Genomic DNA, 17,809 nt, shown 5'->3' with positions numbered 1-17,809 from the left:
GGTTTCTCATTCTCAGGTGTCTTTAGAGCACTGTCATCAGAGATTTTGTTCATTCTCAAACCCAAAAAGAGCCTTCCCAGTGTAAGGAGGAAGCCCATAGCAACAAAGGAATCACAGGTCGTTTATCTTCAGGAAGAGGACAACAGGAGGGTTGTACAGAAGGAAGGATACATGGGCCAGCAGTGCATGCACTGAGCAAATGGCAGTCAGCAATGCACCACCAGCCTTCCACAACCATGCAGAGGTCTCAGCTTATAGAGCATGGTGCAAATAACACCACAGCTGTGGGTTTCATCCCATGTGGACCCTTCACTTAAAAGCTGGACTCGGTGATTTTTGTGGGTCTCTTCCAACTAAGAATATTCTGTGATTCTGGTGCTTTTGCTTCAAATTATCTCAGCGAAAAGCAGAAGTAACCTCCAGGCTATAGCTGCTGTTTTACCTGGTAATACACCAATCCCTCAGCAGATACCTGTCTGCTTGGTAGAGATTAGGCAGAACCCAATTCTACCCCATGTCCTCTGCCATGGACAGCACATGAAGCACACGAGTCACTATGAGGAGCACATGTCTCACAGCAAATCCAAGCAGGAATACACATCCTTCATTTGCATCATGCAAGACTATCCACCTACTTTCATCTTTCAAGGGCCAATGGGCCTCATTCTCCTTCCCACCAGCGCAGAAGGCATTGCAACTTGGCAGCTCCTAGCAGTGAGAAATTCCTGCTCTCTGGGAAATGGGGAGAGGGAAGTATAATGTCTGTGTTAGAGGATCCTGGGACGGCATCGCAAAATCCAAATCAGATAATGTTCTGAGTTCAAAGGGATCCACAAGGATCATCAAGTCCAGCACTTAAGTGAATGTCCCACTCAGGTATTGATCCCAACCTTGGTGTTAATAGCACCATGCTCCAACCAGCTGAGGTAATCTCAGGGTCCAATACAGCTGGCCTGCAAGGAGAGTCGATTTGAGATGAAAACTCTTTGCACTTTCTCCTTCTAGTCAGTCAAAGCCACATGACCAAAGGAGAAGTCCCTCTCATCTCCATCCCCAAGCAATGCCCACCATTTCAGCACAGCAAGGACAGAGCCTGGAGCTACAGCTCATTTCCTTATCCAATGGCAGAAGCAGCTCTGAGATCATTCAGGCAGCCTCAGCACTAGGCCAGGACAAGTCCTCAGACAATACTTGTTGGTTCCTTGGGCTGCACACATGTCCCCAGCCTGGCATGGTCACACTGGAGATTCAGTGCAGCTCTCTAGGCAAGGATGCCTCTGCATACCAGCAGGTACTGCCTGATTGGTTTTTGCTGGGCCTTCAATTCAGGAGCAAGTGGCCAAAGACACTTTGGATCCACAGACTGATTTCTTTCCCACTAAGCACTATCGCTGTCCTTCTCCCTCTGGAATCTCTGCCTGCAATTAGTTCCCTAGGAGGGGGCTTGTCTGTGCCATTAAGAACAGTTACATTATATGATCTAGGAGAAATCAATGTCTCTAATAGTCAGCAAAGGCAGTGGAGGAGAGGGTGATGGGAGGGCTGTTTCTCTGGAGACACCCTTCTCAGTAGAAATCCCAGGGGTATTGCCCCAGGAAAAGAAATAGTGAGGACAGTAATTAAACTTCCATGGAGCAATTGTTTACTGGAAGAAGCACAGAAGCTGCTCAGTGTCTCTCAGAAAGGCAGAGGCAGTGGCTTGACTCTCCCTAGGTGCAGATGAAGTGCCTCTGCCCTGTAGTCAGCAGTCTGTGGTGATTTACACCACAAGTGGTGGAAGGCAAGTGGTGGGAGGAGGGGTGTGGATAGACACCTTTCCTTTAAAGTACCCCTTTTCCACTGTCCACAGTGGTGTTTAAAGGTAAGACCACGCCTTGCAAGTACTGAAGCATCTGGATTTTGCAGTATAATTACCCTAAATGAAGCCTGAGACATTTTAATACCCTGAAGCAAGAAAACCTTCACTCTGCAGGCATCTTCCTCTCTCTCTTTTTCTCCATTTCCTCCTTTTTGTACACCTCTGCAGTTCCTGGAATGACAAGCCACCTCACCGGCTGGCTGTAATTGCTGGAACTGTTCCCTAATGCTTTTCCCTTCTCCAATTGCATTAAACTGCATCTTTAGAGGTACAGCCCTGTTTATTCATGCTGCTCGTGTGGAAGGGGGAAGAAATGCAGACTGCCTCTTCTCCCCTCTCCCTCCTTTGATTTGATGGGTGTGGCAGGTTTAAACCTTTGCAGCCGCTGGCTCTCCAGCGCTGGGGTGAGGAGAGGATGGAACACGAGGGAAGCGTCGTCTATGGCTGGTGATGAATGGGACTCACCCACAAGTGAGAAACCTGCTTGCAGGTTATTGTTTAATCACTCATGCAATCCAATAGTGAGCACATACCCCCATAATGTCCATCTGTTCTAGTATGCAGTGCATGCAACACTTGCATTTCAAGCCACCTATCTCACTGCCCAGCCCTGCGTGTTACTGACTGCATCTCTCGCTGGCAGGAAAGGCTCAGTTCAGGTTTTCAGACACAGGCTCAACCCAGCTTTTCAGTTATGCTACCTCTCAGCTGAAAATTTTGTGGGCTCAGATTCAGAGCTGCAGTCAGCTGTAGGCAGAAATGACAACACTTAGATATCTACATCTCTCATGGGCGGGCGCAGTCAGTCAGTCAGTCAAATACTTCACTCTTCACACTGGCATCACACCCACAAGAAAGAATAATCTGCAAGGTATGAGCGTGTGAATAAATTTGTCTCTGAGGGGTGGGAGGACAGACACACACAGGCACACCTAGACACAAATGTGAAGAGATTTCTTCCACGCCCAAGCCTGTAATTTCAACATTTTGCTCCTTAGCTGCCAAAAAGGCGGGACACCAGGGACTTCCCCCGAAAAATAATTTGAGGAAAGCTGCTTTTATTTTGGGAAGGAAACTCCTGCCAGTGCTGAAGAACCCATTCCATCTTTTTCTCTCAGTGAAAGGTCTGGGTGGGGACAGAGCACATGCTGAAAACCGAGATCTTTTTCTCCTCCCAGTCAGAGCTTTCTCTCGTGTATCATCAGCTTTCCCGAGCGAGCCGCGGTATTGCCGGTTTGGCAATAGCGTGTGCGTTCAGGTAGAGGAGCAGCAGCTGCGCTGGGAGCCCACCCTGCCCACGGCGCAGCGGCGCGGCTGCGGAGGGAGGCTCGGGCACGGGGCGTGCGGAGCGAGCGCACGGCGAGCCCGCGCGTGTGCCCGGAGCGAGGGGAGCGCCCGCCGAGCGGGGCCGAGCGCCGCGGGCACGCGCACAGGCAGGGGTGTGTGCCCGCCGTGCGTCCGGGCGGGAGCGGGCACGGGCACGGGCACGGGGGGTGTGTGCCAGCGGGGCACCTGCATGCCGCGCGTTCCTGAGCGCCACGGAACACAAAAAGACACGAGCAAGCCCGGAAGGGTGTAAAGAACAGATATATCGGAACATCATTCGGGAGCTTCAATGCCCAACCTGCGATGCTGCGGGCAGAATGATCCCTATTCCCCCGTAGCTCTCTTCTGACTCCAAAGAACCCCAGAGCTTCTACTTTATTTTAAAATTTGCCGTGCACCTCCGCCCACTGCTCTGTCACTTTGCCTCCCTGTCTGCCTTCCTTCTCCTCCTCTGCTCTTTTCATCCCGTATTTGCCATCAGAATGTGCTCTGCTGGCTGACTGCAACGTGTTCCCCCCTCCCCAGCCTTCACCCCCTCCTCCCAGATTTTGGTGAGCATATAATTAATTTCGGAGCATTGAAAAACCTGCATGAGGAAAAAACACAGGATGACTCAGGGTCTCTATCCCAATCACTTGCCCCTCCCCATTATTCTACAAATTTCTCCTTCGTTTGCTAACACACATCTCCATTCAGAAACACAGAAACACACTTTAACCTGAATCTTCTTGCAACACTGTGCTGTTCACAGGAACTGTAGTTACTCACATCAGCGTGTGAACAGAATACTGCAGTGCTGTGCTGTAAAAGACACTGAAATTTATGCATATATAAAGAAAGTAACCAGTATGGTGCTGTGCCTGAGTTGAGTTTTGTGCTCAGAACAAGGACCAAAGCTCCTTGTCGCTACCTACAAATCCATAATTCTTTGAAGTTTCTAAAATGCCTTGCAAAGATATCTAGGGTCAGTTCCTGCCTCAAAGTTCCAACTGCATAAATCCAGCATCCCCCCGAGGAAGTCCAAGAAGTTCAGCCAAAAAGGCTTTCTTAATCAGGAGCAGGTTTGGGCTTTCACACAAAATAAAAGGGGGAAGGGTGAGGGGGAAATGATCTAAGTAGCTTTTTTTTCCTAATTTCACTATCATTTTGGACACAACAATTTTGACACTGAAACGAGCCCCCACCCAAACCTTCCATCATCTCAATTCCCTTCCAGCAAAAGCCAGGTGGTACCAGCATAGAAAATGAGTGGGTTTCCAACAGGTTCACACCGTGAGCTTCTCTTATCCCACCCGAGTTCGGAGCTAACAGAGGCGTGGTCCTCTGTGTCTTTCCCAGCTGGTGCACACTTGTCTAACTGGTTGTACTATGAAGGGTATTGCAAAGAGGGTGACTCTCCCCATCCTAAGGCTAATGCTTTGCTATTATTTAATTGGATTTTTCACTGTAGCGTAGGTTAAAAAAAAAATTCCTTCAGGTTAATTCTTGCTCAGATTGTTGCAACACAAAAATAAAATGAATACACCTGTCCTCCGCGCCACCTCACAGCACGGGCACATAAAGCATCTCCCATTCATCAGAAGCAGGAGCAATTGAGAGCATTCTGACCAGGGATCAAGGCTCACTGGGCATCCGTTCCTTTTTGGCATAAGATGAAGAATTGCTTCCTTTATCTCCAAGGTAGAGCCAGAGCTCATCACGTTTCCTGCCAGCCGCAACACACCCCTCCACTTCCCCCCCCCCCCCGCCCCATCCACACCCTCAGAACCACAGACAGAAAACCCTAGGCAATATAACTGCCCCTATTAAAGAAAAAAAAAAAAAAAAAGAATAGAGGGGGGATTCTGGTAGCTCCCCCAAATGTGGATGTAGGCCACCCCCCTTCCCCACATCACCAGCCCCGGAAAGGCAAAACAGTCACGTTGCAGGGTGTGAAAAGAACCTTCAGTAGCAAGATGCTAAAGAATTGCAAAATAGACGTCTGCTGAAAGCAGCTGAAATTTCCTCCCCCCTCACCCCAACCTCTACCCCAGCCCCTCACACACGCACCCCAGGGACATACGGACATCCAGCAGCCTGGGAGGCTTCTTAACAGAAAGAAATATAAAAATCTTAAGCTCTACCTGTTTTGTTCTTCTCATACAGCACAGCATGATCGTATTGTCCCCTTCCTTCCTTCTTCTTCCTTCCTTCTCCTCTCTCCTTTTCCTCTTCTCTCTCTTATCTCTCCCCCCACCCTCTCCACTCCCTCCCTCCCTCCCTCCCTCTCTCTCTCCCTCTCTCTCTCGCTCACACACACATACACACACGAGCACACGCGCGCACACACACACCAGGGCAGTTAGCAGCAACTGGAAGGTCCACAGCTACTGCTCATCACACATGCACACGCTGCCTCTCCCTGCCTCCCTCCCTACCCTTCCCAGAATTGTTCGCCAGCTCTCCCCGACTCGTCACCTCCCCACCCCACCCCCACCTCGGCAGCCACCCCCACCCCCCCAAGTCCCTCGCCAGCCTCATGAATAATTAAAATCTTCAATCTGGACCCAATTACCCAACGACTTTCCCACTGTACAGAGGCGACAGGGGAGAGGGGACACTGCGGGCTGCGCAGGGGTGGGGTGGCCTGGGGTGTGTCTGGGAGGCACCGGGCGGCTGGGGAGCCTCCAGCCCTACTCCCACCGCAGCAGCCGAAGCCCCCTGGCCACGGCCAGGAGGGGGATTTATGAGTGAAGAAAGCATAAATCTTTGCTTGGGTGGGGTGGCGTGGGATGGGCACGGAGGGGAAAAGAGGGAATGGAGGTACTGCCACGGCAGGCAGTATATGCCGTGCACAGGTGATGTACCGTACCGTAGGTGGGAGCTGCGAGCTGAACGGGAGCTGGTAAATATGTGAAAATGGCTGTTAAAAATCCCTCTCCCCAGCACACCCGCAAACATATATGCACGTGCTGCCTTCTCCCTGTGTGCAGGCATAAACCCTGAACAGTGATGTCCTGCACCACTGAATGGGACAACTTTCTCCCTTGTTCCCTCGCTCCATCCCAGAGACCTTCCACAGGCACAGAAAACGATACTCCTCCAATACATTTTTTTCCCCCCAAACAGAATAGCTTCCAAACCCACAGAAATCATCCCTTTTCCTTCCGTATAGATCTCAATTAATTTCCATGCCAAAGTAATTTCTACACCTATTGATCTCTGCCTCCAAATTGCTGTGAACTATTGCGAGGCAGCTGGGCGTGTTCGCACACGGAGGCAGCCCCGTGCACGTGTGGCAGCAGGAGTGCATGGGTCTGCATGCACAGGAGATCATGGCGATGCAGGAGCCCCAGCAAACATTAATGCGCACATGCACTCGCTCCCAAGCACATCTGGAAAGTTACAGCACCATTTTTTCTCAGAATATACATGAGCTGGATAGCTCTATCTGTCATTGGGAAAAAATATCCCAGACAACAGTTAAACCAAAGTGTGACAATATTGGGTGTGTCAAAAAATATTTTTTTAACTGCTGGATTTTTAGGATTTCATCAACCAAAATTCAAATTTTGCTTATTTCACTTACTTAGTCTGGGAGGCACAGTCAGATGCTGTTCTCTATTTAGCACTAATGTCACTGCATCAGCTCCTCTGCCACAGCATAGAGTTACTTCTAATTTATTTTTAATATAAAACTGCCTGCAAAAGAGAAGAAAATTGTCTTAAGTTATTACTAAGGTCTTTGCTCTTTAATTACATCTAAATACATTATTAATACAAATATTCATGCATGTGTGCACGCTTATACAAATAAATGCATATGTATATAGATATAGTTTCTGGAATACCCCTCAGTACAGACTCCTACATAATCATATCCTGTTGCTATGATATCATTGCAGTTCCCAGTACACCATTTATTTTAAGAAAAGCAAACAGCATTTCAAAAAATTCTAGCTAGTGATCTACATCTGTATGCAATTTAAGAAAGTGTATTTTGGGGTCAAGAAGGTATCAGCATTAGTCCTGGGTTACAGACTAGAAAAAGAAAATAATGATATGGTAATGACATTCAGAGAAGATACTATACTGGGAAGAGTTGCAAGTACCAGCTGACACAGAAGTAGACCAAAGGATTAAGTAACAAAAATCAGATTCAGCTTCAGAAAATGCATGCAGAGAAAAAGAAGGCAAACTGTGCAATCTTAAAAGAGGAGAGGTAACAAGTGGAGCAGTAGAAAGCAGTGGACATCACATTTGAGGGAGAGATCTGTGACGTACGTCGCTGCTGACGACACCATGCCAAGGCACTGAGGAGCCGTGCAATGGCGTTTTGAATTACACCTGGGGGACTTAGGAGCCTCTGCCTTGGCCCCTGGAGTTGTTGGGGGCTCATCTCCAAGATGAAGAGAGGGTGTCATGAGCTTGTGGCCACTTGCCAACCCATATGGCTTTTCCCCATGCCCTTGGGAGATGGGAATCCCCTGGTCAAACGTGTCTGAGAGCTTCAGCCAGATCTCCCTTCAGTGACAATGAAGAGAAACGGGAACTTTGAGGGTGTGACTCAGACCATCCTAAAGCAGGAGCCTAAACTAGGTCAGACAAATCACGCTTCAGAAGTGTTTTAGAAGCTTCATTTTCTTCCCACTGACAAGGCCTTTTTAGGGAACCTCCCTGTGCGAGGGAGCCCTGACGAGGAAAGCCTTCCCAGCCCCCACCTTTCTCAGACACCCACCTCGAGGGGGAGCAGGCTGGCAGCAGAACTGTTCTGGTACAGTCAGGGAGGGTCAGGACATTTTCCTGTGCTCACCTCCATCAGTCACAGCCAAAGGCAGAGCCAGCTCTCTTCATGCCCATCCCCACGAGCACTGTATGCTCCAGTTTATCACAAGTAACTTTCGGGACACAGACAAAACCTCTTCAATGTGTTCCCCAAACATACAGACTTAGTGGTGAGTAGCCAGTCCTCTATAGGCTCACATCCATGTTTCCTCTGAATTTATCTTATTACAGAGAAGAACAATACATTGAAACCTGAATTTTCAGGGCATGTCAGTTCCTAACACCACTGTCTTTCAAATCAGGACTCTTTAAGTAGATTTAAAAATTGAACCTGAAATTCTTCAGCAAATCATATGGTTCTGACAATAATATCCCAGCCATGGATATCAATTGCCCTGCCATTTTGGCTGTTTTCACTTCAAACTGCAAAGTAAATTATCTCATAACACAGCGGGAAGAGAGGACAAGTCCACAGCAACGAAAAGGCCAAAGAGAATGACAGGAAAATAAAGGCACAAACTTCAGACAGGGAGTTAATGAAAATGAGAAGCAAAAATTAAGGGAAGAAAAACAGGTGAATATCCCACTCTTAAAGTCCCCAATTGAAGATGGGATGCTTTCATCCAAATTACACCTTTGTCTCTTCAGGGCACTGCCAGCTCTGGCTCATTCAGCACTTCTTCAGAGTCGCAGGATAACACTGTGTCACGCAGTGTGGATGTGCCCTGAAAGGCCCCTTTGACCTTGGCTTTTGAATCTACACAACTAAAGGAAGAGCAGTTCCAAAGAATAACATGAATGGGGGACCAGGGAAGTCAGCTAGAAGAAGGGGGTGAGCAACGACCGTAGATTTTAAAAGCTTCATCTGTGAGACTTCACTGAATGACAGCTAAGGAGGTGGAGAATTGTGATATTTTCAAAAGCTACAAGCCTCGAGAAAGGAATCATCTGGAGTGATATATAGTCCACTGTTTGGTGTATGCTGCATGTTGCTTCACCATGAAGGGGCATGTGGTTCATATAAAGTAATTATTATGATGAATTCTTTAATTCAAAGTCATATCTTTAATTTTAAAGGGTAAAGATCATTTCAAAGTAGCAAGACATATTAGTGGTTATTACAAAATAAGGTGGGTCAAGTAAGAGACATAAAACTGTGCTTTTAAAGCCTGTTCAGCGCCTGTTCAGTTCTGCTGCCAGGCCACCCCAGGAGCTTGAGGTCCATATAGATTGAAAGAAAAGGATCTTCAGTCCAGCTGCTAATTTTGGTTCAATAGCACGACATCAGATTCAGTTTCATTTTGAAGAAGCGCATAGTTGCAACCTGCTCCTGGGACTGTAATCAGGTTAATTCCCTGGCCAAATAAAATTAAATATGAAACCAAGAAGAAAACAGTTTGCCTATAAGAGCTGTCCCAGTGGTAACCATACTAAACTGAAGAGGCGTCTCTTTGAGAGAAGTACTGTGAAAGTCCCGTTACTAGGGATATTTAAAGCTTCAGTAAAAACAGCTCTGAAGTGAGCGACTTGCTTTCATTGGGAGATAGACTGGGTTTTCTCTCTATTCATATCTTCCACATATAGTAGTAGCCCTGCCTTTTGTTAGCCAACTTTCATGCTGGCGGGAAAAAAGCCAATTTCATAAAGATTTTTTGGTATCCTCATTTGAATAGGCATTCCTGAAAATCCCACTGTGGGGCCACTTGTAATTTCAGTCTCCTCAGTAGCTTTGCAGGTCTGGTCTCATTTGTCCTCACTTTCAGTCACCTATGTCTTAATGACAAAAACCAGTGCAGTGCAACACTACAACCAAACTTCTTTTCTAAATGATTTAGACATAGTCATGAATATCCTCAGAGGAGTACCCATTTTTCAGTATAAGGATCACTTATGTCAATTTACCTTGGATTTCACTTAATCCTGAATTATTAATATTAGAAAACGAGACCCTAGTTTATTTTGACCTAAGACCAAAATAAGAGTTTTAAAACCATGATTTTCAAAGCCACAATGCCACTTACTCTTGCAGAGAAGGCTTCAGAAAATGCCAGGAATGCTCTAATTCATGCAGTGTCTTTAATGACTGCTGGGTTACTTATCCTGGACGATACTGAGCTCACGTGACATTAGCACCTGTTGCCATCAAGCTAGTCACAGGGATGTGCACAGGTGCTCTGCCTTTGTTCCCTGTGATTTCCATTTTTCTTCCCATGCCTGCACAGCTGGGCTCAAAGCACTGAAGACACCTGACTTTACAATATCCCACATAATAAGAAATGGGCTCAATAATTTCCCTGTTTTCAGCATTTTAGAAAAAAAATGTTTTCTATAAATTGTGTGGTATATACAAACTCAAATACCTAGGTAAAACCAAGGGGAGAATAATTTTAACATGCACAAAGAATGATCTGAACAACCCCTAGGTCAATGTTAATTATTATTGAGCTTCAGAATCATCAAAAATTCAAACATAACAGTTAAATCCCAGCACAGCTTAGTGCTGAAACTGTAGCTCTTCAATAAAATGAAGTCTAATATGCTTGTCTGTCAAAAAGAAAAATGTCATCACAGAAAGCAGTCAACCTATCAGCTATTATTCTCAATGTAGTTGTAGTTTGCCACGGGGGAACGTGATACTTTACAAGCCAAACCAAATGTGAGACAGGATGACCCAGGAAGTCCCTTTCTTATTCTCCAGGGACCCTTCAATATGTGCTGTTGTACACAGTCCCTCCTGCTGTAGCACGGGCTCAGAAAAGCAAGCTTTGAACGAGAACCAGTGTCAACCAGGAGCTCAGCATGGGCCAATTTCCCTTGAGTCTCAGGCTGGCCCCACCCTTCACTCTGTCCTGCAGTGCCATGACGAGTGGCTGTCAGTATCCAGGCTCACACCTCACAGGGCCAGTGGGGATGGCTGTGCTGTTCCGTGCTGCGGGGAGTGCTGGGGCTGAGGTGTGAGACCCACACACTGACTGCTCACGACTGGAGAAGGAAAGTCCACCCTCAGGTCTGTTTTACTCCTCTCCTGGCTTCCTCTTCCTCCTCTTCCTCTAGTGCCATTCCCCTGGCACTACAGTGCTGAACAGGGGAGCTGCCCAGTGATACATGACAGTAGTGTGGTGTGAGGCACAATTTTCTGAGCCTACTTTGCACCACCTGGTCCTGCTCTGCTCATGCTCACAATGCTCCTCATTGATGCCAGGGTAGGGATGACCTGCATGCTTCAGCACTGGGAGGAAGAATGAGCAGAGACAGGTTCATCCTCCTTCTGTGCTGTCTCCTCAGCTGACCAGACTCCTTCTCTCCAGACTAAGAGCTGACTTGAGCTGAAGCAGCCTGCATGAGGGAAGGTACATGGGGTACCCTGGACAGAGACAGGAAATGAATGAGATGGAAAACAACTGAAGACCTTCCTATGGCCTTAAATAGCACTTCAGTGTCAGCTGTGGAGTGAAGTTTCCAGAGATGAAGGACACTCAACAGGCCAAATATGCCTTTCAGGCAAGGGATTAAAAATTTCTAACCATGGTCATGCTTCACTCACAGGTACATGGTGACCAGGCCACGCATTGATCGGGATCAATGATAGAAGATAGAAGCAAACCCCAAAACACAGACTGTTAATGGATGTAGGAAATATTTGTATTAGAGAAGTAATGGAGTGAGCTGACAGGATCCTTTCGCTTACCCACAACTGTACATGAGGGAGTTAGAACAGCAAAGATCTTCCAAGAATTAAAAAAACAGGAAAACTATAAACATTCACTTGCCTTTAAGGACCTAAAAAGGCTGTCTCCTTGCCTTGACTTCATTTAATTTGGCCACAAGATACCCACTGAGAGGAAAAAGGAAAGTCCAGATCCCTCAGTCTGCCAGGCAGACATGGTATATGCAGAGGATTGTTCCCTTGCAGTAGGATCCTCAGCACAAAACTCACTGCATCTGATTGAAGTGGAAGTGCTCCCCAGTCCAAAACACAGAGCACAGGGCTTGGACAGAGAATGGGTCATAGTTCAGTCTCACCACAGCTAAAATTCTGTTACAATTAAAAGAGTTCCAGGTTATCAGATCTGCACCATACCCAACCTTCTTAAGAGTGCCCTGCTATAGCAATTATAATTTCTTTTCCAAGACCTGACTCTTAGCCAAAGGAACTCACCCCAGAGGGCAGGAAACACAGATGGAATTTTATTAAGAGTCCAGGTCTGTGCAGGCGGGAATCCAAATCTGCTGCCCCGTGCATGGAAACTATATTACAGCAAAGGGCCCTATTTTAGCTCAGCTCTACAGGATACTGAGCTATGTTTCTGGACTGGCATTTTCTGGTGGTTTAGGAGTTGCTCCAAGCACAGTGGTGAATTTTCTGTGTAAGTCTGAGGGATTGGCTCCCTCGCCAAGCAATTCTGGTGGCAAGGAGAAAACTAAACTTTCTAGAGAGCGGCAGCCTAATTTCTCAAAGCAGTCCCACTCACTACCAGACATAACTGTTCTATAAAACAAAGTGCTATATCCCCTGCATGCCTGGCACTGTGACATGCTAGAGAAGCATGTGACATGCTGCCAGGTTCCCACCTGCTGCACCCCTTTCTTTGCCCTACAACCTGCATGCACAATTCACTCAGGTTGTCTGTGGTGTAGTTGCCACCCAGAGCTGTCTGTCCCTTCTGTCTAGTAGCTGAGGCACAACCTGACCCAAGTAGAGGCCAGAGAGGGTTTCTGAGCCTGCAGAAGGCAGCAGGAAGCAGCAAGGGAGGTGATGAGGACCCACAGTCAAGAACAGAGAGACCTTTATGCCTGCTCTGGTAATGACACAGCAGATGCAGGGCTCGGTGGAGGGGGAAAGGTCTCCTTCAGCTCGAGGGAGAAAGGAGGAAAAAGGCATTAGTTTACCACCTACATCAGAGAGGACAAGCATGCTGACCTACATGGTCTTCTCATGTGTGTTCATCTCAGTGGGGTCAAGTTTAAACTTACTTTAATAACATATGCTATAAAATTTGAAGGGTAATACTTCCGTGTTGCCCTAATTTATTCAGCTAGAGAGGAGGAAAAAGAAGTTCATTCTCTGTTTGTTATGAAAGCTAAGCTCAAATATGAACAATGTTCCCTAGTAAATGATGGAGAGTTTGACAATCTTATCTGTATCATATCATCATATATTGAAAGGTTCTATTGTTAAGAATACCTACAAGAGAATACAATTTTATCTGCTTCGGGAAGTGTAATTCTGAGCTTTCTCATTTTAGAGTTCTTTTCAAGTCAACGATCTGTGTTAGGTCTTTATAAAGATAGAAAAGCAAATTTTATATGTCCAACTTTCTTTAAATTAGTCACAGTTCAAAAATAACACTGCCATTGCCTGGGCTACATCCAAAGCAGCATGGCCAGGAGGGCAAGGAAGGGGATTCTGCCCCTTTACTCTGCTCTGTGAGATCCCACCTGCAGTACTGCACCCAGCTCTGAGGTTCTCAGCACAGGAGGGACATTGACCTGTTGGAATGATCCCAGAGAGGTTCACCAAGATGGCTGGAGGGATGAAGCACCTCTCCTAAAAGGCAGGCTGAAAGAATTGGGATTGTTCAGCCAGGAGAAGAGAAGGCTTCATGGTAACATAATTGTGGCCTTCCAGTACCAGAAGAGAGCCTGCCAGAAAGATGGAGAGGGACTTTTAATAAGGGCATGTAATGACAGGACAAGTGGGAATGCCTTCAAACTGTGAGTAGGTTTACATTGGGTACTAGGAAGAAATTCTTAGTGTGTGGCTGATGAGGCACTGGAAGACATTGGCCAAAGAACTGGTGGATGCCCCATCCCTGGAAGTGTCAAGTTGGATGGGGCTTGGAGCAACCTGGTCCAGTAGAAGGTGTCTCTGCCCATGTCAGGGATTTGGAAGTAGATGACCTTTAAGATCCCTTCCAATCGAAACCATTCTATGATTCTTTTCAAGAACAGCACTGAGTTCTGCCTAAAACTTTATATGTCTTTAATTTCCTTCTTAGGGCTAAAAGCTTAAAAGCAAAATAAATCAGAGAAAACAAAACACTCAGTCCTCAGGCAACATGAAACACAAAAATGTAACAATGTGACAGTGTCAGATAATCTCCATCTTGCACATGACACAGGCCAGGCCCTTCCCTGCTTAGCTGTCAGCCACTAACAAGGAATGTTAAAATGTTAAAATGGCAGTATGGCCATTTTCATTCTTGCATTAAGCTCAGTAGTTACCAAGCCATGGCTTGAGGCGTGGTGATGCCCTCAAGGTCTTCCAGCATTTCCTGTAACCCTTGGGAACTAATAGGCTAAAACAGCCCAACAGGGAGAGGAAAGCTGCTGAAACACAAAGCTCATTTAGTATTGTTGCTTGAAAGCCAGTGAAGGTTATTAATTCTTAGATCTTTGGCAAAACCTGCCTCCTTTGTATGTTTAGTCATCCAAGAAGTCAAAATGGCCTCCCAAAGGATGCTGAGCTACTCTGTCTGACTTAATTTTGGTCATACTGTGCCCACTGAAAATGGGACTTTGCTGGATCTCCCTTTTTATCATTTTATCAAACTCCTGTAGGCTCTTATTAGATCTTCACATGCAGTGCAACCTCGCTAGCCCAAAATTTGTCTCGTTATTTCCCAGGACATCAACAGATCCTGTCTGTGTAAGTACACAGGTATCACACCCCAGGAAAACTAAAGGATGATTTTGTACTTCAAAAAATTATGTCATGCTCAGCATTAAAGCTCTATTCCTCTACACACAACAAATTCAGGAACCATTTGTTTTATCTTCATTGACTTGAAACTGATCTTAAATCCTATCTTACTGTCACTTCCTCCAATATTTTATTGTAAAATAGTTTCTGTCTTTCTTGTAGCAGTGAGATAATCTACACATATTAAAGTTGTTTGTGCTGGACATGTAATTTCACCTAACACTGAGAATTTCACCACAGTTTCTACAAATACATTATTAAAAGGCATAAGAGATGATAAATCTGTTTACCATCTCCTGAAATGCTACTAAGTGGACAGAAATTCTGCTTGGTAGTCACATTCTGCTTTTCAACCCTCAAAGCAAAATTCATTAATGATACTGAAGATTTAAAATTCTTTATTATACCAAATGCAATCATGCATTTCTGTAAAATCTATCCAAGCATTCCAGTCATAAACCCATGAGAGTTTTGTTTGCTTCATTGTATGTTTTTTTGCTTGCCGTGGTTTGGTTCTTTTGTTTGCTTGTTTTGATTCATTGGAAATTTTTGGATCTGCTGTGAATTCTGTCGTTCTAAGATCCTTTTTCCTAGGAGGTAAATCCATAGAAGTATCAAAGTTAGAAGTCCTCAGACTGTCCAAAATATGCCTTGATAAATATTAGTTTATAAGTGGATTTAAAATTTGGATGCAGAACCACTTGCTTTCAGTTTTTCAAATTTCTTTTCAACATCCGAATGAACCCAACTCAGTTACACTATCACTGACTTCAGTCACACTTTGTTCTCTCCTCAGTCACCCCAGTCAAGGACCTAACAGACTCTGCTGCTTTCCCCTGGTCCTGGTGTTCAATTGGTCTTAAGTAAAGCTTAAAGTAAATCAGCATTATCTCCTGAAACAAATAGATATTTTCATAGACTTCAGGAAAGAATTCTTTAATAGGAACATGCATAAAGCTGAGGAACAGCATCTTTTTCTCAATGTATGCACATTTATGCCCTGGCAACAGCATTATCTATTTTTCTAAGGCTTAGCCCTGAGTTCATATTATTTAAAAGCTATGTACTTTCACTGCAGTGTTTACATAGCACTCACTCCTTTCTTTTACAATTTCAAATCGTTCCATATCTGTTTTTCACAGCAGCAATGTATTTACTGCTCCTAACATGCTTTGGACCTTGATAAATTTACTTCAGTTTCTCAATTACCACATTCCTAAAGGAAGAAACAAAATCTTCACTGATCTTTAGGTTCCTTTGAAATACATCATAGTTCATCTTTGTTATTAGTCTGCCAAACATATCCACAGTTAAGGTAATTAATATTACTGCATGTGATGAAGACACTTTTTGAAATATCTGAAATCAGATTCTTTTGAAGTCATATGTGGAAAAACTCTTATTCTGTGACCCCATGGTACACAGTATCCCCCAATCTACCCCATGTTCTTAATATTTCCCCTCTACTGTACTTTTCATAAATTCTCCCTGACACAGCCATCACCTCTATGGTTCCCTCATTTGACTCCTATTACCCTGAATAACTTCTTTTGGCCTATCCATAAGGGAAGAACCAGAACTTGCTATGGCTCTTTTGGACATTCGCTACCTCAGAAAGTATCAGAGCTGAAAACTCTTACAGGCTGGAAAGGTGTCTGGGAGAAGCATCTTTGCTGTTTCTTTTATTGCTTCTCTCGGTCCCTAATTTTGGCTCCTGAATAAAGTGAACTAAACAGACCTTTGTTATACTCAAAGATGGTCATTCTCAAGCTGCTAAAGAGAGTGAGTAATACTTGATTTTCCCTGCCTCTCCTTTACGAATTTGAATCTTTCCCTGCCATCTACCCAGAGATGATATTTATGAAACTCTTGGAGGGTGAGCTATCTTTGTGACTGCTGTCTTGTTGTCAGACATGGGTGGGATGTAATAGTGAGTTGAAGTTTCCTATGACAGGGACAGACTGACATTCTGAGTCAGCAGAATCACCAGTATGTCGGTAGGTTTCTTTGCTAATATTATGCACTTTTAATATAAGTTATTCCATGGATGGTTTTCCAGATCAATGAATAGCATTTCAGACCCACCAGAAGCTACTCCCACAGCAGCTGTCTGCAACATATTCCTTCTGCAATTTCTGGACTTCCCAGCTGTTACTGGGCAGCAATATTTAACCCAAACCTGTGGTGTAGGGCTCATTCAGACAAGGATGTGTGTGATGCCTGTGGTAGCAAAGAACTGCTCTGAGCTGCAGCACTGTTAGGGCTCAAAACACCCATCTAGGCTTTCCTACTCAGCAGGAAGCAGTCACATAGCCATGCAAGTAAATTATAGGCTTATCATTCCTCATTCAAGCATCAGCACAGTCATCCAGCAGAATCCCTATGTCCCTACAGCAAGACCATAGAAATATAGTGGTTAAAACTGCACTGTGCATTTGTGCTTCACCTTTTTTATTGCCCCTGCTCTGTCACTTTGCTTCATGGTTATTCAACAGGTGCCCTTTGAATAAGGAGCATGTGGCACAGAGATGACTGGCAGACAAGGCAGTAGAAAAGAGCAGTCTGGGAAGCAGTTGTGCTTATTATAAAGGGCAGCTAACTGATTCATCAGTGCCCTCTCCAGCAGAAAACTACACCATATAAATGTTATTTTGAAATTAGCCTTGTGCTGTAAGGGGGATTAGCTGGCATGCTTGAAGTGTGAATACCTAATGTCCTCTCTCCCTAAAGGAAGATCGGTTGTGGGTATTTTTGCCCTCCAACTTCATGGTGCATGGCTTGAACTCAATTTATGATGTGTGCCCCAAGGCCATTTTTTCAGTTAATTCTAGTTTAAAAGAATTAGCAGGATTTTCATTCTCCAGCATTAGACTGGTGGTCTGACTCTCACTCAATGCTGGAGGAAGAAGGTGAAAAAATAGGGTTGCAATCCAGCATAAGATACTGCAATAGAAAGAGATAGGAACCAGGGTTGCTTCCTTTTGTAGGTCTTGCAAGGAAAAACAGCAGATCTGCCAGGCTACAGATTGCTATGTGAGCATGCAGTGAGGTTAGAAGAGCATATGGCAAGAGTGGCTGCCTGGCTGAAGTGCACCTATTGCCAGCCCTGTCATTCAGGGCTGTGGAGACAAGATAAAGCTTTATTTTAGTGCCCTGAC

The 17,809-nt window shown here is 45.3% G+C and overlaps 1 protein-coding gene across 1 annotated transcript in view; it reads right to left on the bottom strand.

Annotated features, from left to right (window-relative positions):
* GAP43 (growth associated protein 43) overlaps positions 1-5,624 on the bottom strand; it is a 57,491-nt gene extending 51,867 nt beyond the window's left edge. Inside the window, exon 1 of the mRNA XM_005486136.4 lies at positions 5,308-5,624. Coding sequence (XP_005486193.2) covers positions 5,308-5,337 — 30 coding nt within the window. The 5' untranslated portion in view covers positions 5,338-5,624. The remainder of the gene's footprint in view (positions 1-5,307) is intronic.
* Positions 5,625-17,809: the final 12,185 nt, after the last annotated feature.

This window comes from Zonotrichia albicollis, chromosome 2 (genome assembly GCF_047830755.1).
Source record: "Zonotrichia albicollis isolate bZonAlb1 chromosome 2, bZonAlb1.hap1, whole genome shotgun sequence".
Taxonomy (NCBI): domain Eukaryota; kingdom Metazoa; phylum Chordata; class Aves; order Passeriformes; family Passerellidae; genus Zonotrichia; species Zonotrichia albicollis.
Note: the sequence above shows the minus strand (reverse complement) of the source record. Positions and strands in the feature narration are given on the sequence as shown.